This window comes from Anas platyrhynchos, chromosome 3 (genome assembly GCF_047663525.1).
Source record: "Anas platyrhynchos isolate ZD024472 breed Pekin duck chromosome 3, IASCAAS_PekinDuck_T2T, whole genome shotgun sequence".
NCBI lineage: Eukaryota > Metazoa > Chordata > Aves > Anseriformes > Anatidae > Anas > Anas platyrhynchos.
Genome location: NC_092589.1, coordinates 19,186,514 through 19,209,881, shown reverse-complemented (window position 1 = coordinate 19,209,881; position 23,368 = coordinate 19,186,514). Strand labels below are relative to the sequence as shown.

Here is a 23,368-nt window from a genome sequence, read left to right as displayed (position 1 = left end):
AAATATGCATTAAAAAAAGGGCATCCATCCTGTGCAGAACATCTTTCCTCTTTTTAAGATGTTAATTACATGTGGCAGCCAATCTGTCCATTGCAAAATCCACTAAGCTCATGAAACTGATGAATAACTGAAGAATATACCATGGGTAGTGTTGTGTTTACCTTTAGAAATTCATCTTGCAAGAAGAGCACACATCCTTTACAGCAGAGTTTCTGTCAGACGTGTGTTGGTGAATAGAACAGCTTGTGCACAATGAGTCCAAGACTTTCCAGAAAGCATTGGCTGCCGGGTTTTATACAGCAATAGGGTGGATATTATCAAGGATATGCAGGATTCCAGAATGCAAAGTAGCCACTGATGAAAGAGTCAGCATGAATGTATACATATGGATTTTTATTTATTTATTTATTTTTAAGAGCAGGATTACTGCACATCTGTAAATCCCAGACAAGCAGAATAGCTCTTTGAAATGTGCCTGGTTAAGAGATAACATCCTAAAAAGAAAGCCATTAGATATCCTAGACTACAGTAAGAAAATGGAACAATATCTTAAGCAGACCCCGGGCAGATCAGCAAATTCATCCACTTCAATTGTCCATGGTAAGAAACATAAATAAATAAAAATGGTTTAAATGACAGTTCAGTTTTTCAATCCTGCTTCTCATACCCAAATTCAAGTTTGGAAGGGTCATTTTGCTTTTACAGTGTAGCCCACCTTACTGTGTACAGGGTTGTTCTAGACAGAGCTACAAAAGCAGGTCACGACGGATAAAAAGCTGGGACAGAGACGCTCAGAACTCGTGGGTAAAGCCAAGTGCTCAATGCCAAGTGGTCCAAGAAGTCGAGAGATGTTAGGACAAGTGATATAAAAAACCTGGCAGGAGTTTACACAGGTTTCTGAGAGCAGGAGTAAGAAGAAGCATGGTCAAAGAAAGCTTGTGGGCTCTGGCCATCCTCCCATCCCTCAATACCTGCCTGATGTCTGTTGGCTGATCCTGCCTCTCGAACCTGAGAGATCACAGGCTTAATGCATGCTACCTTGGCCATCAACCAGGATCGCGCCATCTTAGGCATTGTATGAGCAAAGAATAAAAGACAGCCCCTTCCCCAGAGAGCCTACAACAAGACCAAGAAATACAGAAAGGGAAGCACATGCTAGGAGAACAGTTGGATGGCAGAAGAGCCAGTGATCTCAGCACATCAGCAGCCTCATCTCTGCCAAGTGCTTTTTCCAGCCATGACTGCAAACAAAAATGTAAAGCAAAGATCTGGAAGAGGAAAATGAGCCAGTTTCATAGACGTTTATGGAGATTTCCTGGTCAGTGCCCCAGACTTGCCAACGTGGGAGAAAAGATAGAACAAGCTCACTTGAAAAGTCAGGCAGTTGATGACAGTAGTGAGCCCATTGGATCAGTCAAACATGTCAATATTCAGCTGTTCAAGGCAGCGGTGGGAAGGATGGAGATTTAGAGGTTGAAGAGATGACCAGTGAATGTTTGAAAATGTCAAAAAAAGGGAGCTTTCTAGTGGGAGAAGCTGAGAAAGGCGATCACAGCTGTGAAAACGATCTCAGCGGCAACATTCAGGGTGGTCACAAACACAACAAGGTGAGGTCTGTTACAGCTAAAAATGTACAATATTCGTAGCAGATGATTGAGCCTGTCCTGAGTCTGAACCCCTGCAGACCTACACAACTCATGTTAGAACCCAATGGACCTGAAGTGTTCATGCAGGGCCTCTCTCACACCACAAAACACCAACTCCCAGAGACAATTGTTCAACATGTAAGAGCTGAGGAAACATAGCTTGTCGCGGGGATAAAGCAGGAGGGATCAAGGATATTTTGCAATTTGTCGGGTGATGATTCGAGATTGTCCAAAGAAAAGGATTGTGTAGTGAAATATAAAGAAAGGCAAAAAGAAGGGGGGGAAAATCCAGCAGTTTCTGCTAAACTGATTGCAAGAAAAGTCTTTCCTAGCTTGATATCTGGCGGTGGAGTCAATCCTGATCATCTAAGCAGAACATGCTGATCATGCACACGAGAGACACTAATAAAGGGAGAAACAGCAGTGTATTTCATAGCCTTTTAGCCTGGACTCCAACCCTCTGCTCATTCACTGAGTGCTAGGGAAAGCCGCAGAGACACCAGTACACTCATTAAAATACCAGACCCCACTCTTGTGTAAATCTGAGGTAGCCAGAGAGACGTGTAGCATGTGAAAAACAAGGCAAAACAAAACAAAACAAAACAAAATAAACACAAATAAATTAAAAATAAATTAAAAAAAAAAAAAAAAGGAAGAAATACTGCATCAGCCATTTGGGGACATCAGTAACTCCATTTCTGCCTCAATCCCCAGTCTGCAAAGAGAATTGAGTAGTAATTCTTCAGACTTATGAAGACCTGTATGACATAATCACGAAGGCTCTGAAATGAAGTACAAAAGACAGGGAACCATATCAGTTTTGGGGTAGGATTTGGCCCTGATGTATAGTTACATCAGTTTTTTACAGCTTGCAGATTGTGTTTTAGCACTGAGCTGCCAAATTGGACTAATGAACAGCAGGGCAGTGTGAGGAGAGGACAGCTTCAGCTGCAGAGCACGCTGGCACATGACAGCCCATTTATCCTTTAGGAGTCATGACTGCCAGGAGGACAATGCCTCTCCCTTAGGAAGAGAAGTCCTCCCTTTCATAGATGAGGAAGATAACACTTACTTATTAGCCATCTGCACTTTCCATTTTATGCTGCAGCAGCACAGTCAATATTTCCACCTATTTATGTAGTGGTTTTAGGACTCTATTTGACAGGCTTTAATGTAAACATGGCATTGCAGGCACATTGCTGGCACACAGCTTTTTTTTTTTTTTTTTTTTTTTTTTTGGCATTGCTTTCAGTGTCTCTACATAGAATGATTTGGAACAATTTGGGTGTTGCTGGGATTTTATTTACAAACCTTCAAGCCAACGGTTTTGAATCTTGGTTCAGGCTGGATGTTTGTGTCCATGATGACAACTGGAGCCCAACAGGAGAATGAATTTCTGTTTCACAAAGATTATTCTATTTTAGCAATATTTTCAGACCCCAGATCAAGACCTAAATCACCAAAGTCAGACATCATCATTTAGAAACGAATAGCATTTCATCTTGCCAACATCAACACTATAGGAAATCCCCAGCTGGCGCCGCTGTTTGGCCACGATGCTGGAAGAAGGAGGAATCCCAGCTCTGTTGTCACTTCTGTCACTTGGCTGATGGAGCTGCCAAACAGTGGGGCAGCAAGAGTGAAAGCTGTCTGGAAACCTTACTCGAGGGATTGCATGGTTCCTAAGTGCTCAGGTAACCAGTCCACCTGTGAACTTGTCCTTGGGCTTTTCACGGCAGGGTTGTGCTAGGGGGCTCCCTGGTTTCCACAAGAGCCCTGAGAGTAAAAGGATAAGAGAGTGGCCATTACAGAAACCCTGACCGTTCTTCAGCCCTGCTAGGGCCAGACCTCACCAGAGGCTCTTCTGGAGCTACAGGTTATTTTCCCTGGCCTCCAGTCACTTCTCTGGAAAGACCTTCAATAGGTTCTTCTGGCAGCTCTGCGTAGATGTCTCAGATCCCCAGCACATCTCAAATAGCATTAAACGTTGCATTTAGGGACAGCAGCCCCCTGTGAATAGTCTGTCAATGTCAACATCGTGAGCAACAGCACTGCCAGGCAAAGCAAAGGGAGGGCTGCCTCAGGTACCTGCTGAGATTTCCCACCATCCGTGATGCCAGGAAGAGCAGCATCCTCCAGGTCTAACTCCCAGCCCCCAAGAAGCTGGATTTTTGATTCACTGACCAAATGAATCATGAAATTTAAGCCATCCTTCTAAATGCCAGCAAAGATCTGAATGTTGAGTTAATTTCTTTCTGCCCTTCCCTTGGTTACCTTGTGGTAACAGCTCTTTCCTTACCACCAGTCCAAAACCACCATGTCCGAAGCATCAAAATGTTTCTCCTTTAAGCAGATTTATGGAATTTCCTGCTTTTACATCTCTTCGTTTTGCTAGTAATCCAGCAGCTATTGAGTCAATTCTTACCAGCCAGATCCACGTGTACACTCAGCCCCAAAGAAGAAGAGAGCAGAGATGACCAGCTGCAGGTTAGCAGGCTCTGAACTCATTAAATGTGGTGGTGGAAGCAATTTGTCACTAAGTCATCCCAAGTACCCTGTTCATTATTCCAGTACAATTCTTTGAACAAAGAATCTGAGACCTCAGAAGACACCATAAACACTCCCGTAACAAATAAGTTTGTTGTGATACTAGGGCTGAAGACTGTTTTCAGTAGTTTCCAGCAGTTTATCATGGTCTGACAACTGGAGACTGTAGGGATTAATGGAACTGCTTGCAACACGAATATTTCTTTTGTAATGAATTCAATAAAAATAAATTAAAAAAATACATTCTTATGTAAGGATACATTGGGATTCATCATGCTCCCAAGTGGTAGATAGTTTACCTGCTCCTACAGCTCCTGCTCAAGCTGAGCTTTCTTTGAGTATTTGGCTTCTCTGCCCCTGAAGGGGAAATCCATCTGTGATGATACTGGCTCCATGAAATCTGGCTTTCAGGGTATTGGCTCTGCAAAACCTCAGCAGCTGGCAGGAGGTGATCTTCATCCTTTTTTGGACTATGGATTTTGTCAAAAGATGCAATGAAATTGATATATGCTGCAAAGAAGTTCAGTTTTCTAGCCCTTGCATTTCCCCCACAAATATACAGACATTACCTTTCCAACAAGCTTTAGTTTGTAATGCTGAGACAACACCCCTCGCTACAAGAAGGGCATGGAGGTGATCGAGTGAGTCCAGAGAAGGGCGACGAAGCTGGTGAGGGGTCTGGAGAACAAGTCCTACGAGGAGCGGCTGAAGGAGCTGGGCTTGTTCAGCCTGGAGAAGAGGAGGCTCAGGGGCGACCTTATCGCTCTCTACAGATACCTTAAAGGAGGCTGTAGCGAGGTGGGGGTTGGCCTGTTCTCCCACGTGCCTGGTGACAGGACGAGGGGGAATGGGCTAAAGTTGCGCCAGGGAAGTTTTAGGTTAGATGTTAGGAAGAGCTTCTTTACTGAAAGGGTTGTTAGGCACTGGAACAGGCTGCCCAGGGAGGTGGTGGAGTCACCATCCCTGGAGATCTTTAAAAGACGTTTAGATGTAGAGCTTAGGGATATGGTTTAGTGGGGACTGTTAGTGTTAGGTCAGGGGTTGGACTCGATGATCTTGAGGTCTCTTCCAACCTAGAAATTCTGTGATTCTGTGATTCTGTGATTCTGTGAACACTAGAACCACTAAGAATGTTCAGACATGTTTGTCGTCACTGCATGAGGAATGGTACAAGTGTCATTTTTTATTTATTTATTTGCCCACCTGCCTGGTAGCAGAACCTTAAAGTTGCAGTTTTTGTGTAGTGTCAGCTGCTGCATAAGCAGAGAACAAAGACTTTAATGTTTAGTGAAAAAAAAAAAATCTTATTTTGGAGATTGCCGTGCATTTAACCTTGCTGATGTTGTGTAGCACCAAATCACCAGGTTAATTATGAGTTTTATAAAAATCATTGCTTTTATTCAGTTTTGAAAACTAAAAATATTCAAGAAGGATGGTAAAACAGGGCATTGGTACCTGTAATCGTGATGAAAAAAGGAAATGTTCAGCAATACAAGGCTGTAGTGTAGTCTCATCATAGTCACTGGAAAAAACGGCATTTGGTTCAATGTATCTGTAGGCACAAACTGTCTGCAAGTGCTTTTTGTTCTTTAAACAGAGTTCAGCTGGCAGGTTACTTTTTGGAATAGGCATGGCAATCTGTCTATTTCTGTGCTGTTTGAGAGATAAAGTCTCAAATTAGGACAGGAATTGGGAACTGAAACAAATGGGCTCTCAGAAATGGGAGGCACGAGGATTTTTGGCATGCGGGCTCTATGCAATCAGGTCTCAAAAGCACCTTTAAAAATGGAATAAAATAAGCCTTGTTATTTTCATAACTGATTAAAACATCCTCCAGACACAGGTGTGCTATTTGATCTAACCTATATTTGAAGAGATGTAGGACATTCAGTGAGATTTAGCAACATCTTCATCCCCCCTTTGGAGTTATTCCAGGATTTATGGAGTGCCTGCCCTTACAAATGGGTAATTCCTCACTGAGAGTTGACAGAGAAAAAGCATGGAAATGGGTCTTGCTCCTGACCCATCTCCAAGCCCAGGCTCCCCTTTGTCTTGTGAGTGCTGTGGGTCTTTGGCTAATGCACAGGTGAGGCTCTGAATGTAGCAGTGTGAACAGTACGCATGTCTAGATCACAGCAGTGCTCAACAGGCCACGTGTACATAATCTGAGGATCCTCATTTTGTCTCTAGATGGCTTTCCTACATATATTAGATAAGACTGTCTCATTTTAGGTAGTTATCTTTCACTTCCAAACTTCTGCAAGTAAACAACCATCTGGGGATTGATTTGCTCTTCACAGAGCATATCAGCTGGTCCCATTGCATGTAATTCAAATGCTTTCCAAACTGCTAAAGCTCTGCTTATTTTCATTTCCATGCTCTACCATGTAGTCAGAGATGGCTTCATTTGCTGTTTGAATTCTGCAAGCAGAAGTGAAATATTCTGCAATTCAGGACAGGTCTGTTTATAGATTTTTCCAATACCTCAAAGCCTTGTTTAGTCAGCTGGCTGACTTGGAGCTGGTAAACTGTGGTGCAGGGTATAAAAGAAACCTTTCATGCCCAGTAAAACCCACCTTCTGTGTTAGCTGTACTCTTCCAGTTTCTTCACATAGACGAAGTTGTCCACTGCTTTCTTTGTAACTGAGCAAGAAACATACCATTGAAGTTTCTGACAGATGTAGGATGCTGGAGGCAGTCCTAATCTTCCTCAAAGGCTTTTCTTCTTCTTTTCACAAGCAGCTTCTTCCTTGAAGTTTTTTCATGTGTGTACCCAGGCAGAAATGTGGCAGGAAGGAGCTGAGCTTAGCTCAAATTAGCCACGAAACTGCTGGGGTCCCGTGACATGGCCACTCTGATCTTAAAGGAATTGCACCATTCCCATCAGCCAATGGAGAGAAACGCAGATATGGAGATAGCTAAAAACGGCTTTAGGGCCAGTAAGGAGGAAAAAGAAATAGTATCTTATGTGCTCAATTTTTAAAAAGGATAAAAAAGAAGACCTGGGGACCTGAGGCCAGTCAGACTCACATCTGTGCCTGGCAAGGTTGTGCATGGAGCAGATCCTCCTTGAAATTATGCTAAGGCACATGAAAAACAGTAGGATGGCAAAGGAACCTAAGTCCAAAAACACCTAGCTTGTGCCACAGCCTACAAAGGTGAAATGTAAAAATTGGTGTGTGTGTTACTGCGGAATGGCTGCCGTGGCAGTCACCACACAGCATTGGCACCACAAAAGTGGTAGCACTTGGTGATGACCCTGCCATGGACAGGAAATGCTGGAGCAGTGGCAGAACAGCTTTTGCTCAGGTGATTGCCATTTGAGATGGATTTAACACCAGAGAAGATGACTGTGAGCCTGCCTGTCCTGAGGTCAATGTGGGATGGATTAGATTGGCAAGGATGAGGCTACCTAGTACTAAACCATTACGTCCTTTGAGAGTGCCTGCACACAACCCCCACGAAGGAACCAGCATGCTGTAATTCCCCTCTCAATGTACCAAACGCTAACTTCCCTGCACAAATATGCACCCTGCATCTCAATTTACCTAAACGCTAGAGCAGATGTTTAAAGCAGTGAGGGTTGGTTAGTGTCTGTAACCCCAAGGCAAAGACAAGGCAATTCCTGGTTCAGTCCCAGCTGTGAGCTGCTCTGGGTTAGCAACCTGGGAAACAAAATGTGGATTCATTCCCAAGTGCTCAACAACTGCCTGAGCTGGAGCACGCTGAAATCAGTGGGAACTTCCCTGTGCTCTTCAGTATTCTTTGGATCTGCCCCTAAGCATGCACATGGTTTATTACAGCCATGGATACAACTGGATAATAGCATGTGCAAGTGACTATTTAGCAGTATTTCCACGTGTGAGCACAAAAATGACGGACTAAAACTGGACATAGAATCATTTATTCTAACAATATGAAATCTGACCCTAAAATTAAATGGTTAGGGCATGAACAACCAGAACCTTTGAAAATGGGAAGATGTGCTACATCTAGACCCAGATTTGTAAATGGCTATGGTTTTCTCTTTGGATGACTCCAGACATTTTGGAGATGATCAGATTTGATACCTGAACATTCCTTATTTAGTTTGAATATACTGTTGTCTTCTTGCTAAATTAAAAAAAAAAAAAAAGAATTCTTGATTTGCTGTATTTTTCTGTTCTCATATCAAGATGGTGAGACACCGTCCTACTGAAATCTATTGATTTATAAGATGTGTAGAAGTTCTCTTTCCTTAAGCATAAGTTGCAATGAAGGGTGCTTAATTCATTTATTTTCTATGAATTTAATTTCTGTCTGGCCCTTCTGCTTCATCCTATAGGCAGCCCCCATCAAGCCTTGGTCCTCTGTGTCTTGCCAGGGCATTACACAAGTTAGGTTGCTTAAACCCACTTCCCCCCATTACAGCTTGCTCTGATCTCAGTCCTGGAACATGACATCTGAGAAATGCTTGGATCAAAGCACTCCATCCACCAGTGTGGTTTGGCCATTAACCTTTTGTTTATGCCCCTGCTATGCAAAACAGAGGCACTTCAGATATTTCCTTGCTAAACAAAGGCAGGCATTTACACTGGGCAATATACTTTGCGGCTCTGGGAAGGGTTACTCCATATCCTGCTTGACTCCTTTCTCTGCAGAGATCAATGCTGGGATCTTAAACATCACTAATGCCTTATAGACAATCCATTAACATCAGTGTCTCCTAATTGGCCAGCCATACCATTTTTTCTAAAATAGGGATCCCTTCCTAATGCTACAGCTACCAGTCCCTTGATTTCGTGAGTACATTATCATCCATATTATCAGCTGTGGAACATTTTAAACTGCAACATATTCTTTTTACGATTTACTAAGCTGTGTGTGTGAGTGACATACAAAAAAATAGATGAATATTGCTGTCGTACTTACTGCAGCATATGAGCTGATCTGGTTAGACATGAAATGCAGACAGAAAACTACCTCACCTCTCCAGCTAATTTTAGTCTCTCCCTGCTTTCTCTCTAGCTGTGTGTGTGTGTAAAATCGCTTGCAGTCTGACAGCGTTCCAGTAACCTGCGCCACACACCGAGCAGGATATATTTACTAACCATCTGCTTGCATGGCATGGGTTAACCGAGCCTGTGGGATTGTGCTTACCTAAACAAAACCACTGCAGTGAGGGGAAAAACAATGAATGGGTGGAGATGATCAGCCCATGCATTCCAGCTAGTGCGGTCCAGGCAGCAATGACAGCCTGAAGGTTGCAGCAGCATCGGGATCTGCATTCCAAGTGCACAGATCTTACCATCTGGAGCGATTTTACGGGGAGCAGCTCTTTATTTGCTGAGCCATGGCCAGTAACCAGGCCAGCCTGCCGGACGATCAGAGCAGGCACTGCAAGTTCTTATCCTATATGTTCTATCAGGCTGTGAGGGATCACAAGCCTGTTTGGATGCTAGAAGACATGAGAACTATGGAATATTTTTACTGGGAGGAAAACGCCAGCCTAAGAACGTACTCACCTTCAGAAGCCCTTCTCTATGCAGTGGTGCATAACCACCTGCCTTATGCTCAGTATCTGCTGTCTCATTTCCCAGAGGAGGCTCTCAAGGTGCCTGGGGAACACTTCTGCTATTGCCCATCGTCTGCTCCCCACTTGGCCATGGCAGTCACATATGACAGGAGAGATATCTTGGGGCTGATCATCAAAATTGCACACAAGCTCCCCAGCCTGAACTCCTACATCAACAGGACTGGCTGCTTTCATCTGGAAGATGGGAAAACACCCCTACACCTTGCCTGTGAACTGCTGAGGTCAGAGACGGTCCTCATCCTCCTTGGCAATGGAGCTTCTCCTAGGATAGAGGACAGCAAAGGACTTACCCCGCTGGACGTCATCCTGGAACAGATGTGGGACTCCAAAGTCAACGTGGCATCGAAGAAGCTCTGCCTCGACTACCTCTTGCTCTTCATGCCTAACCCCCAATTTAAGATGCGGAAAGTTCTGCGGGATCATCCAGAGCACTGGACAGCTTTGCTGGGGGAAGACAAATTCAACAGCCTGGTGGGGAACACGCCTGCTTCTTTATACCTGCAAGCTATGCAAACTATTCTCCAGACTCTGCCTCCGTCCCACTTCCCTAAAAGCATCCAGGAACTACCTATACCTCAGGCACTAAAGCCCTTACCATCTTATGGCAAAAAGCTAACAACAAAAAACGTGGTAAATGTTTTTCCTTGACTTTATTTGCTGGGTCTTGGATTTTCAAAGGCAACTTCGGGGACCTGCTCACCCAGCACCCTGTGTATTTTAGTGTGATTTTAATACTTACCCTATTAGGCTATGCTGGAAAATCCAATATTTTGTGACAAGATTTTAAATGTTTGTGATTTTTTTTTCTTTTCCTTTTTTTTTTTTTTTTTCCTAATTGATTGCAGGCACGGCACTTTTAAAGACAAAAACCTTCCTTGTTTTCTGTTTGTTGTGCATGTGAAGGGTTAACTGTAGCTGAGACTGTGTTCTGTTTGTTTTTTCAGCTGTCAGCTGGTGTCAGTGTATCTGAATTCCCAATATAACCCTATCCTGTGTAATGTACCTGGGTAAAAAGGAACAGCTCCTGCCGTGGGATTTTCAAAGGGTGTAACTGCAACACCGTGTCCTACCTCCTGGTAGGAAAAATACTAGGAAAAATACTACCGTGTATGAGCAGGACTGAAAGGTCAGGTTTCCTTTCTGACAGTGATCCAGTATCCTCTAGTAACAGCCAAGAAGTCTACGGCTGATGCTGCAGAGATGTAAAGTTAGTGTGATTTTAATGAGTTACTTGATGGTAGGTGAAGCGTGGAGTGCGTGCACTTAGGGCCAGTGTGTGTGTATTCCTAGGGACAGGCAGAGGAGCTAGTGGAAAGCATCCTGGCTCACATGGGAGTGAGGGGGTTAAAGGCAACCCAGCCCTGATGGCTCTACAAGGATGTGCAATGGGGAGGGAACCATTTTCCCTGCTGTCCAGGAAAAAAATTGCAAACCAGAGCAGGTCCACTGGTAGCCCTGTCCTTCATGAGTGGCATTATTTATCCTTTACTTGTGTTTTAGGGGTGAATGTGTCTCCAGAAGTGATGCAGCTCACTAGCTTGACACACCAGTGGGTCTCAGAGTTACCTGCACTTGTTAGTTATCCGAGCTGTGGGCATGACAGCCTGCCATTGGAAGTTGTCGCTTGTTGTCAGAGTATTTTTGTCACCCCAGTCTAGACAGAGGGCCTGATCCTGGGAAATACAAAAAGTTCCCACTGATTTCTCGGGGACCTGAAGGCATGGGGTGTTTGCAGCTCTCCAGCAGTGGGCTCTCCTTGCAGGGCTGGGGGTGCCCTGCCCAGGCAGAGTCCTGTCTGTTCAAGGCACTGGCCCTGCCCTCCTGGCTGTGCCCAGCACCAGCAGAGCAGTGGAAGGATCCTAAATCCCTCTTCGGGAACATCCCTTATTTTGGACCCAAATGTTCTCCTCCCTTTGTAGGCGTAATCCTGTGCTCTAATGAAGTAGCATCACCCATTTTCCAAGATCCATACTGAGCAGCAGTGAATAAACCCCTCATCTCTTCAAACAGGTTTGGTGCAAAAGGCAGTGGGGCACAAACCCCTTTTCGCAAGAAAAGGTGTGCGCTCAACCTGTGCGCTCACATCTGTGAACAGGGGGATCACTCAGCACAAAAGTGTCTCATCTGGCTAATTCCCTGCCTGTGCCAGGGCTGCTGTGCCAGAGCTGCAGCCTTTTGTGTTAATTAGTACGTGGAGCACTTCTGCTTGGTTTCTCCATGTTCGGGGCACCTCCCATGTACCAGGCTCCTGGTGCTGCCAGCCGGGGCCAGGTGGAGATTTCTTGCAGGGCTGTGCCAGAGCCAGCTGGAAGGACCCTTTGGAGATGCTGGGCAGTGCTGGAGGAGGAGGCCAAGGCTGCTGAGAGTGACTGCAGAGCACAGCCTCTGTGGCACCCCTGGAGCCTGGGGAAGCAGGATGCAGCCTGTGCCCAGCAGCAGTGTGGTATCTTACCCGTATGCCAGTGGGCGAGAGGCAGAGGAGGCTGGCGATGGCTATTATTAGAATAGTAATTAGGCCCCGGGAGCAGAGAGGAGGGAAAGTAAATCATCCGAAGGAGGGAAGGCAAATCATCAACCATTATTTCACTGTCTTCATACCATGAGGGTTTTGTTGCTATAAAGAGTTTCAGAAAAGACAGGAGGGACAGTAGGGCTGCTCCGCTTAGAAACCAAATGATGCAGGTGGGAACTCTTGGCATTACCAAGGCAGCTCATTCCAACAGGGCAGGGGGACGTGTCCAGAGAGCCCGAGCAACCCACTGGCAGCAAGCGCTTCTAAAATGGTGCAGGGATTATTTGCTGCCTAACAGTTGGGGATCACTGTGAAGGTCAGGGGTCAGGCACTTGGGCACTCAGGTGGCTTTGTACCAAGCAGAACGCTTTATATGCCTACGTGAGGTTATCCACCAGCCAAGCAGAAGAGAAGAGCTTGATTCGGAGCAATTGCTCAAGAGACTCCAATTCTGGGGCATATCTGCACCTGGTGTCACAGCCTGGAAGAAGGCTTCTGACTATTTGTTGGCCAGCATGCAAAAACTCAGGTGTTGTTAGCCCAGGGTGCAACAGGCAGCTGATCACACCAGAGCTCTGCCATTTCAGCTTTTCCTGACCATTTTGAGAGAATAAAGCACTGCCTGGGCCTTGGCCGCTCACCTACTACCTGACCTCAATGTACAGTCCCACTGGACCAGGGTTTAGGGCCATTAGCATCATGGTGCTTCTTTTACCTAACACGTTTCTCCATCATAGGAGTGCAGGGTGGGATGTCCTTCTGCTGGAGGGAGGGGATCTTTTACACACACCCGGCTCACTAATCTTGCAGTGCCCTGCCTGTTAGCTTGATGGTCCATTTTTCCTCTACAGTACGGTGACATTACATCATTTACAGACAAATCTACCTCAGCCTTTTCTGTGTTATTTTTTTTTCTTCATTCTTTCCAAGCCAGGTTATTATCAAAAGTAAATTCTCTATATTTTCCACTGTTCCTGCAATCTGACAGTCAGTAGTCTTTAAAAAACCCTGTACTTGCATGGCAAATATGTTAGTGACTTTGCTGATAAAACTGCTAGGTGCTGTGTAGTGATGTTTACATTTTGCTTATAGACATAGTAAGTAAAGGTAGCTCTTTATTTCAGAACTTGTCGAAAAGAATGTAAGCAAGAAAGAAAAGAAAGAGGGTTCGGTCTGTGCTAACCTGTGCATTATAGGTTATGTTATTTAATTTCAGTTTTCAGGAGTAGCACTGTAAAGATCTGAGGGGTGTCTGTGTTTTCCTTCAGTATCGGTGAGCATCATTTCAGTGAGCTCTGAGTGACCTTGTGTGTGTGTGTCTGTCTGTGTGTGTGTGCACACGTATGTCTGCCCTCTTCTGGTACAATTCCTAACTGACTGACAGTACTTACACATCACAGTACTCGCACACAACAGTGATCAATGCCTTAAGAAAGCAACCTTTTAATGAAATAAGCTTGTGTCCCAAGCACTGTGCTGCTAACAGGTAAGAATGTCTCTTCTCTATCCAAGAGGCAGCAGCTTTGCTTTTGAAACAGGTGTTTTGTCCCTAAGCATCAAGCACAAGGGCTTCTTCATGCCAACAGACACAATCATCCAGCAAAGGATTTGTGGCAGTGGACACATTTAATTCTTGAACCGACTTTTTAAACAAAATCTTTTAAACATACATCTTTCTTTTTTCCTGGGCTGACAGCAGAATTCAGCCACATACGATTTACCAATGTTATGCTACTGTTTCTGCAGCATCATCAGCAGAGAGAACAGGCCAGATTTTAACCTCAGTTACATCTCCTTACAACTGAAGTTAACACTTTTTAAGTCAATTGCACCACTGCTGATGCTTGTTGGTATAAAAAAGATGCGTTCTTCAAAGCTCCGTAACTCTGACTTCAGAATATAAATAAATGTGATGGTTAATCTCTGAAACCATTTTTTACATTTTTCATACTTTGAAGGTATACAGATATATTCTCTAACACTGATGGGCTCTTCCCTGCTCCTAGTTCCCCTGGCTTTTTTTTGTCTTCAGCATGACAGGGGCCGATGCTGTTGTTTACTGATGAATGTTGCCATGCCCAAGTACAAATGAATGTTCATTGTATGATACAACTGAATGATTCTATGATTCGAACTTTCTTATAAAGCCATACTTTTGTAATTTTGGTTTCTCTTTTTTAGGGAAAAAAAATCTTCCATATAATTGTGTTTGTACATTACTCACTGCATGACTGAAGATGAAAAGAATGCAACGTGCTGGGAATAAAAAAAATATATACCTTATATAAATATAATTGCTGTGAAAATTATTTAATCTGATTGTATTGCCATAATAAACTTGCAGTATAAATTTGATGTGTCTTTTATCAGCCAGTTGGACAAACCAGCTGCTTTTGCTTTGGCTCATCTTGGTATTTGATTACTTCATTGTGACTGCTGAGCCATTACCTCCAAAAATTTGATCTGAAGAACATGGTATTTTCTTTCACAGGCTTGTAATAGCTGGCTGTGCTGCCAGGGGATGACCCCAAGTGATGAGGTGAACCCACATTTCACAGACTTGCTGTAGGGTGAAGGTGAATCAGAAGAAAGGGCTCAACAGGAGCAAGTGGTAATTGGTTTTGAAGATTTTCATCTTTTATGTTTGAGCTCAGCTCACAGCAGCTTATGACAAAGCTCTTTCCAGTGAACGTAACAGTGCTGGCAGGCTCCTTTCCCCATCTCATTTGTATGCAGTGAACATGCTCCTTTCCTTACCAAGGTTTTTAACTCTGTAAGGAAACATTTCTCTGTAAGGCTTCCAGAGCCAACTCTAACTTCTCCTGCATGGTCAGCTGCTGCTGAAGGTGCACAGGCAGATGTGCGTCTGGTGCTCACTGTGCCACCTCCCTCTGGGTAACAATCCACTGGCATTTGTGTAGCAACATAGCCTGGCCAAGCTCCTCTACTGACCTGCCAAACAGCTACTTGGAGTATTTCAGATGACACCATCACAAGGCTTGCACTCCAGTGCCAACTGCACCTACAGATCTCCTCTAGTGCACGATGTACAAGATATAAACAAAGGAGTTAGTACTTCAGACTGTGCTTGCACAATAAATTCTCGTTTTCATGGTAGAATGCGGAGAGGAGAATTGTTTCCCTAATTCCACTTAAAAAAAAAATAAATAAAAAAATAATAATAATAATGGCCAAGATTACCTCCTTGTATTTCTAGTGGGAGATTTAACTACTCTGCCCCCAAGAATGTAGTCCCCAGAGGCAAGCTTTCTGGCTTATTGGCTTCAACCTTCCCTGTCTCTCTTAATTATTTTTCAACTGTCTTAGGAATCTGGAGAGGTCCCAGTCAACTGCCAAACATTGTTCCAATTTTCAAGAAGGTCAAGAAAGAAGACCCCGTTAATTACACACCTGTCAGTCTCATTTCAGTGCCTGGTAAAATGATGGAGAAGATTATTCTAGGAGTTATTGAAAAACACCTAAAGGACAGTGCAGTCATTGGTCACAGCCAACATGGGTTCATGAAGGTAAAGTCCTGTTTAATGAACTTAATTTCCCTTTATAACAAGGTCACCCACCCAGATGACCAAGGGAAGCCAGATGATGCAATCTTTTTGGATTTCAGCAAAGCTTTTGATCCTGTTTCTCACAGTATATTTTCTACAAATGTCCAGCATACAGCTAGACTAATAAACAACCCAATGGGTGAACAATTCCAAACTGCAACAGAATCATAGAATCATAGAGTCATTCAGGTTGGAAAAGACATCTAAGATCATCAAGTCCAACCATTAAACTAGCACTGCCAGGTCTACCACTAAACCATATCCCTAAGAAACACATCTACATGTCTTCAGAATACCTCCAGCGATGGGGACTCAACTACTTCCCTGGGAAGTCTGTTCCAATGCTTCAAAACCCTTCCAGTGTTTTTGTTGTTGTTGTTGTTGTTGTTGTTGTTGTTGTTGTTTTGTTTTTTCCCCCCCCCCCTAATATCCAACCTAAACCTCCCCTAGTGCAACTTGAGGCCATTTCTTCTTGTCCTATTGCTTGCTGCTTGGGAGAACAGCAACCCCACTACAACCCACCCTGCTACAACCTCTTCTGAGGTATTCATAGAGAGCGATAAGTTCTCCCCTAAGCCTCCATTTCTCTAGGCTAAATAACCCCAGTTCCCTCAACTGCTCCTGGTAAGACTTGTTTTCTAGATTCTTCACCAGCTTCATTGCCTTTCTTTGGACACACAGTAGCACCTTGATGTTCCTCTTGTAGTGAGAGACCCAAAACTGAACACCCTACCACAGAGAGTGTCAGGCGTCAGTCTCAAACCTGAGGCAATACAACACCCTTGCCATCTACATTGTGGCTGACATATAGCTCAGACGGTCTCAGATGGTCTCAGATGGAAAGATGTTTTCATGAATCATAGAACCCCAGAACGGCTGGGGTTGGAAGCTACCTTAAAGATCACCTAGTTCCAACTCCCCAGAGAGGCAGGGACACCTCTACAGGTCACTCACTCCTCACTGGTCTCCACCTGGACATCAAGCTCTTGACCACAACTCTTTGAGTGCGAACATCCAGACAATTCCTTACCCACTGAGTGGTCCATCCACCAAATCCCTGTCTCTCCATTTTAGACACATTTTAAAATTCAGCAGCACATATACAGACCTGAAATATTTATGCTATATTAAGCTGCATTTGGTACTGGAACAAATACAAGTTGGACAACCATTTCTACTTCTGCCTCTCCTTATTGACTTCATTTCAAAACTGTCTGGAGGAGGAACATTACTGTGTTATGTTTACATTATGCTCAACATAATTAGGCCCTATTCATGAAAGAAATATTTAAAGGCTCAGTCTCAGTGTTATTATGACAGTCCCTCTGGATCAACTGCCATCACAGCTGAAAGAGCATTGTCTTCAAACTGAGAGAAAAATCTAGATGATCTTTCAGAAAATCATCTGATTTTGAGGATTTGACTGAAGCATAAAATGAGACAAAAGTCTCTGCTCCTCTGCCTGGAAGGTGTTAGGTGATGACAGTATAAGCAGTCTCTTTTCCTAAGTTTCCAGGTCTTCAATGCTGTTTTTCTCATGTGATAGTTATATTTTGAAATACTACTATGGCTTTTTTTTTTTTTTTTTTTTTTTTTTTTTTTTTTTTTTCTCAGAGTGAGGAAATATATCATCCTCAATAAAATCAAAAGACTGTTTGTTCAGTCTGGGGATGCTGTTAATGAACATGCTCTCACCAGCTAAAAGCAAGAAAAAAGGGGATTTTAAAATGAAATCCCTGCGTTACTTTTTTTTTTTTTTTTTTTTTTTTTCTCTAATTCCTGTGGCTTTATGAGAAAGGCCTGTGTAGATCAGCTATTGTTTGCCACTGCACGGTTCCTTCATTTTTGCAACCGGTTCTTGAATTGCCACAGTTTTGAAGTGGATTCATTTTGTCTTTTTCTTCCCTCTCTGCATTATGAGTACCCCAAAAGCTCCACAGAGGTAGCTCAAAAACTACATTTATTAGAAGATAAAATAAGACCTGTAACTCCTAAACCACAGAAATTTCAGCTGGGAAAGGCAGGATAAAAATGAAGGGAATATAAAAACCCTCCCTTCCTCCAGCCTGCTTGTTTGCCACCAAACCCGTAGCACGTTTAGTAATATCCCTGCCACCCTTACACCCATGCAGCTGCTATTGGTGATCATTCCTACAACAGACTGCCTATTTTTTTTATCACAATTTTAAGATTTTCCAGCGCAAAATTGCCCATCCCAGGGCGTCCCCCAGGTGTCTGGCCGCTGAGTTTCTCTCGGCCGCAAGATGGCGTCGCCACCCTGAGGGGGGGAGCGCGGGACCGCGGCCCCAGTGGATGACGGTGACGCCATTTTTGTCACTGTGTCCAAACCTAATTCAAATAAGCAAAAACAGTTTGGCTGATTTTTTTTTTTTTTTTTTGAAAGAGATTTTGATTTAATTTGAGCAACAGAAGGGCCTCAGGTACCCTAGAATTTGATCCTGGAGCTGAGCAGTAAACAAAGAGCTGTGGACGGAAGAGAATTGTTTTTCGTGGGCCTAGTGTGGTTGCTGGGCAAAAACGTGTTTCAGTCCTGAAGAACAGCCAGCCATTTCCTATCCTCTCATCGTTGTTCTCTCAGAGGAACAGGAGAGGCTGTTTTGGCTGAGCTAAGAGGTTCCATATTTGTATTTTACAAAGCACGTAAATGCCAGCCTCACTCCACGCACCTGAGGCAGCCCTGCTGGGGTGCTACTCCTGCACACAAAAATATCTCATTACACGGAGTAAGATGAGGTGGAGCTGCAGGTGTCACCATTTTTCCCTTTCTGAAGACGAGGTGGGTGAAACCCGCTGTGGCTGGGCAAGAAGGAAGGCATTTGTGCTGTGGCAGGAGCTCTGTACAGAGCATGGAGGCTGCCTGTCAGAGTGCTTGACTAGTGCAGAAAGAAAAGGGCTGATGAAGAGGTTGATACCCACGGGGAGCAAAGAAAGGTACTGCCAAAGATGTATTTATCTGTGTTTCTGGCACATTTGATTAAAGCTCAAATAGCTCCCTAGACACTGGCAGCAGGCCTGATATCTGTCAGCTAACAAAAATCAGTATAGCTTTCTGAAGCTATAGCCCTCTGATCTGAAAGTCTGCCCTTTATTTTCACTTCTGGCTGCCTCCAGCCTAATCTGCAGACCTTCCAAACTTAAAAATCAGCTTTACATACAAAACCAAAAACAAAACATCTGTATATATCCTAGAAGTCTTCACAACCTCCTGTTTTAATAATATCTCTAATATATATTTTTTCCTGACTCTAATTCGGCCATAATCACTGAAATAATCCTTGTGGTACTGTTATACATATTTCCAATTGTGCAATTTATAAGCACTAGATGCAAATAGCTTTTTGTTCTTAAGAAAATTATTTCTTCATTAAGCATAAAATCAGATTATATTTTTTTTAGCCCTGCTTCATCTGCAAACCCTTATGCCCCCCTTATGTATGGGTTAAGTACTGAGCTATGTAGAAAGAAATTAATCATCTTGTATCCCAACAAGACACGGCAGCTGGGTCAGCCTCACTAGGAAGAGGCTTTTCAATGTTTGTTTTCAGAGAGAAGTAAAAGTCTGATAGACAGACACTTACTTTCAAGCTGCTGCCTTTGCCAGAGGCAACCCACGCAATCATGAGCCCTTCTGGCATCTCACTGAGTCATGTAGAACTGCCATAGATAAATGGAAGACAGCCAGGAGGAAAAAAAATCCATTCACATCCAGCTAATGAGTAGAAAGTTCAAAATTGCCTACTGTTTTACAGGCTGTGTACCTTAATTAGATGAATCACAGAACACTGAGAGTGGAAAACACAGGCCAAAGAGCTCATAAGAGTCCACTTCATTCTTTTACACTAACAGCATTATCTACCTCCCCACAAGGGAAGATGTCACCCCATTTTCTCAGACAACAAAGTTGTTTGGTATGATGCATGGACTAATGTGGAAAATACGAGCAGAAATGATGTATGAGCTAGACGCACAAGCACTTTATTCCTTTTCTTTACCCCAAATCCAACTGTTAACATCACTTTCCATAAAAACACTTACCTGTGTGCTTTCTGGTCAAGGTCAGGCCCATGACAAAATATCATGAGCTACACTGAGTGTCAACATAAGGACCAAATTCGAAGTGATGTCCACATGGTAGTATTAGGAATTGACTCATGAGAATTTTCTCTAATGTGATAACAGGTAGACATTACAAGCCCTCGACATTCCTGGGACTCTCGGGAAGAAGCCTCATATTAGTGTAATAAATAAATTGCATTCCCTTCATCTTTCTTTAGGCCAGATTAGAGTGAGGCAGCCTAACAGTGGAACGGTTCATGAATGCTTAAGATTGATACCTGGCACCAGTTTACAATAACAAGCACAGAGCATGGAAGAACCAATAATAATAATATATATATTAAAAAAAAAAAAAAAAAAAACACATTATTAGTACAGTTAGTAAACAGCTACCCTGTAGAAGCAGATAGAAAACCAACACATACTGCCATGTAAACCTATACCTATACTTAGCTTGCACAGTGTCAGTGGAAAACATGTAATGTGTTCCAGCAGCCCCACTCGGTTCTCCCAGTAATGATCGTGTAAAAAGTCTGACAGCAGTGGAGCTACTAGTGGCGAGTTCAACTGTGTAGTGCAGTGAAGAGGCAATGTGTTCACAATGAACTCAAAACCTTGTGGTTTCCTTCTTGGTCTGTCTATATTATGACACACTCAGTAACACAATTACTGTCTCTTTTTCCTTTACTGGATGGATTTATTTTTTTTTTCTAGCAGCAGAAGGAAGAAATACATGGTTGTAGTTCTCTCAGCAAGCCAAATGGTACTGTGTATTTTGGCCATTCTGGTTTTAGGATGTCTGTTGCTGTCTTAGAAGGAAATAGGTTTTGACAAGAGATTTGAAAAAAAGATGGATAATATTGTCACATGTCGTGTCATTGCACATGGCTGCTGGAACATAGACAACTCCATTGGCAAATGAAGAGTCACTGATCTGTAGGGTCAAAAACTGGAGATAAACACTTATGCCATGGCAGCATATGAAAGCAAGGATGAGGATAGAGTGAAAAGCACAACATAGCTGGTGCTCAGAATTCCTTGTTGTCAGAATGAAGGGGAGAACAGCAAAGTAAATGTCATAAACTGATACGCAGGTTGATAAAAGGACTTTGGGATGCAGAGGTGTAGGAAACAATGCCATAGTGGGAACTCGAGATGAGGAGGGAAAAGTGTCAACAATCATTATGCAGGGCATGAGGTTGATCTAGAAGCTGTGCTTTGCATTGACTGAAATGTCAGAGAAGCCAGAAAGGGGAAAGTAATGTTAGGGAGGAGATAAGGTGAAAGTTGGTAAGAGCGTGGTCTGTCCTGAGTCTTAGAAACATTTCAAAGGAAGAACCATTGGTATTTAGACCTAGCCTACCATGCAAAAAGATACAGAGAACAAGAGAATCCTGGAATGGCTTGGGTTGGAAGGAACCTTAAAGATCACCTAGTTCCAACCCCCTGCCTAGGCAGGGACACCACCCACTAGACCATGTTGTTTAAAGCCCTTTTCAGCCTTGTTTTCAACACCTCCAGGGATGGGGCATCCACACCTTCTCTGTGAAACCTGGTCCAGTGCCTCATCATCCCCTGAGTAAAGAATTTCCTCCTGGTTACTTAAATTAAGGAAAAAGGACATGGCATAATCTTAGTTATAAGTATAAAGGGAATAAGAAGACACAGAGAGAAAGATCAGGATTAAATTTTGCTTGGTGTTCAGTCAGCAAGAGGAGTGGGGGTGGCAATTTTGCCACAGCAGAGCTAAGTTGAGGGAAATAGATTCGGAGCGGTGAGTCAGCCTTGAGAGTTCACAGTTGCACAACTGATCCTTGCAGCTGCAGAAGAGCGAGGATCACATAAAGCTCCAAGGGAGAATTTCTCCCTGCGCTTTACAGCTCAGAATCCCGTAGAGCATCAGAAGTTCAACAACTCTTAGTCATCAGAGACATGCACGAACATGTCAGGTAGAGAAGAGAAAGGGAGAGCAGTGGCTAGATATTGAGCTGCAGAAATACATGTATGCATGGAGTAGAGAAGGAACTGGAGAGAAAATCCCTCTCAAATTTACTTACTCACTGGAGAATTCACCTCTTGGGGGAATCTTCTGTGAGTGAAGGTTTAGGACATACATGTCAGCTGCTGCAAAGTCTTTTCTGTGGCCAATCCATGAAGTACCTTACCGGGTGATAAATAATAACACACGGACAGTGGGGTCATATTTCAGTCTATAATTATACTAATTAAAATAGTTTTGTTTAAATAGCTTATCTTCCTTTGCTTCCTGCTAGAAATCCTAAGTGGTATCCAACGACATTTTTCTCCCTTTACTCAAGGTTTCGTGAAAAATGAACTGCTTTGTGACATCTGATTCTTAAGTACCTGCCTTAGTGACTGAGGTAGCAAACACGCTCCTTTATTGCTCTGGGAACTAGCTTTGCATGTACTGTTTCATCTACTCCTTAATTCTTCCACTGGGGCTCTAAATCTGGACTAAGCTGAAAGACGAGGACAATAATTCTTAACCCACTGTGGAACATTAACTGAGTGGCAAGACAGCGATTGGCTGCGCACTATGAACGTGGCTCCATTTCATTTCCTCTCTGGAGATGCTGATTCACTGATGGAGTGATGTTCTTCCAAGCAGGAGAAGATTAAATAGAGACAACAGACTCAAAAGTAATAAATAAGACCGTAGAGCAAAACTGCCTGATGTTGTGTTATTTTAGAAGCCCTGTGTTATCATGCCTAGCACTGGGGAGGAGGTCTGCATCTATTTAGCTCCAGCAGCAGTGGCTCCTTTTGGTTCTCTCCTAACCCCATTACCTTAAAAACGATCTTCAAAGGAATGTGAGTGCTCTTTCCCCTGCTTCCCTAATGTGGAAGTGAGGTGCTGGAGCAGAGAATGGTCCTTTGTTGCCTGACACTAACAGAACGTTAGCAGCAGACAGGATCCATATTTCCTGGCCACAGCTTCTGTATGCAGCATGTGGTCACCCAGCTTCCCTTCCAGTGTAGTGCTGCAGCAGGGCTGCACGGCTGAGACTCTGAAGTTTGGGTACTGCTTCTCTAACAAAGCATGGGCTGGAACCACATGTAGCCCTTCAGAGAACTGCCACATCACCCTGTTCGAAAGACCACCTTCAAAACCAGGCAGCAGCAGCTGATATGTACAAGGCTAGTGCCTAGTACATATTAATATACTAGGGCCAATAATTGGTCCACATGAATTGTGAAAATTAGGCAGTTGTAAAGGTTTTACTTCTTCTCTGTGTCAATCAAGGTGCAGAAGAAAATCTAATCTTGCTTGTTCTTTACAAGAAGCCACGTTGCTATAGGACTTAGAGTTAACAAAGAAGCATGCTTGCCTCTTTTATCCTGTGCAAGTAAATGCCAGAAAACCGACCAGTGACTGGTAAGTAGCAGGTTACGAGAGGGTCTGAGTCTGAGTGTTTTGTATGTG

The 23,368-nt window shown here is 43.5% G+C and overlaps 1 protein-coding gene across 1 annotated transcript; it reads left to right on the top strand.

Moving 5' to 3' along the window:
* The first annotated feature begins 5,148 nt into the window (after window positions 1-5,148).
* Window positions 5,149-23,310, top strand: LOC101800374 (ankyrin repeat domain-containing protein 9). Its single transcript, XM_072035478.1, has 2 exons — window positions 5,149-10,398; window positions 14,462-23,310. The coding sequence occupies exons 1-2, from the start codon at window positions 9,526-9,528 to the stop codon at window positions 14,513-14,515; spliced, it is 927 nt and encodes a 308-aa protein (XP_071891579.1). The 5' UTR covers window positions 5,149-9,525; the 3' UTR covers window positions 14,516-23,310.
* Window positions 23,311-23,368: the final 58 nt, after the last annotated feature.

Excerpts from the sequence above, each read along its gene's own strand:
- LOC101800374 (XM_072035478.1), top strand. The coding sequence starts at position 9,526 with ATGGCCAGTAACCAGGCCAGCCTGCCGGACGATCAGAGCAGGCACTGC. Across the intron at positions 10,399-14,461 it reads AGCTAACAACAAAAAACGTG|GGAAAAAAAATCTTCCATAT; the intron begins GTAAATGTTTTT and ends TCTCTTTTTTAG.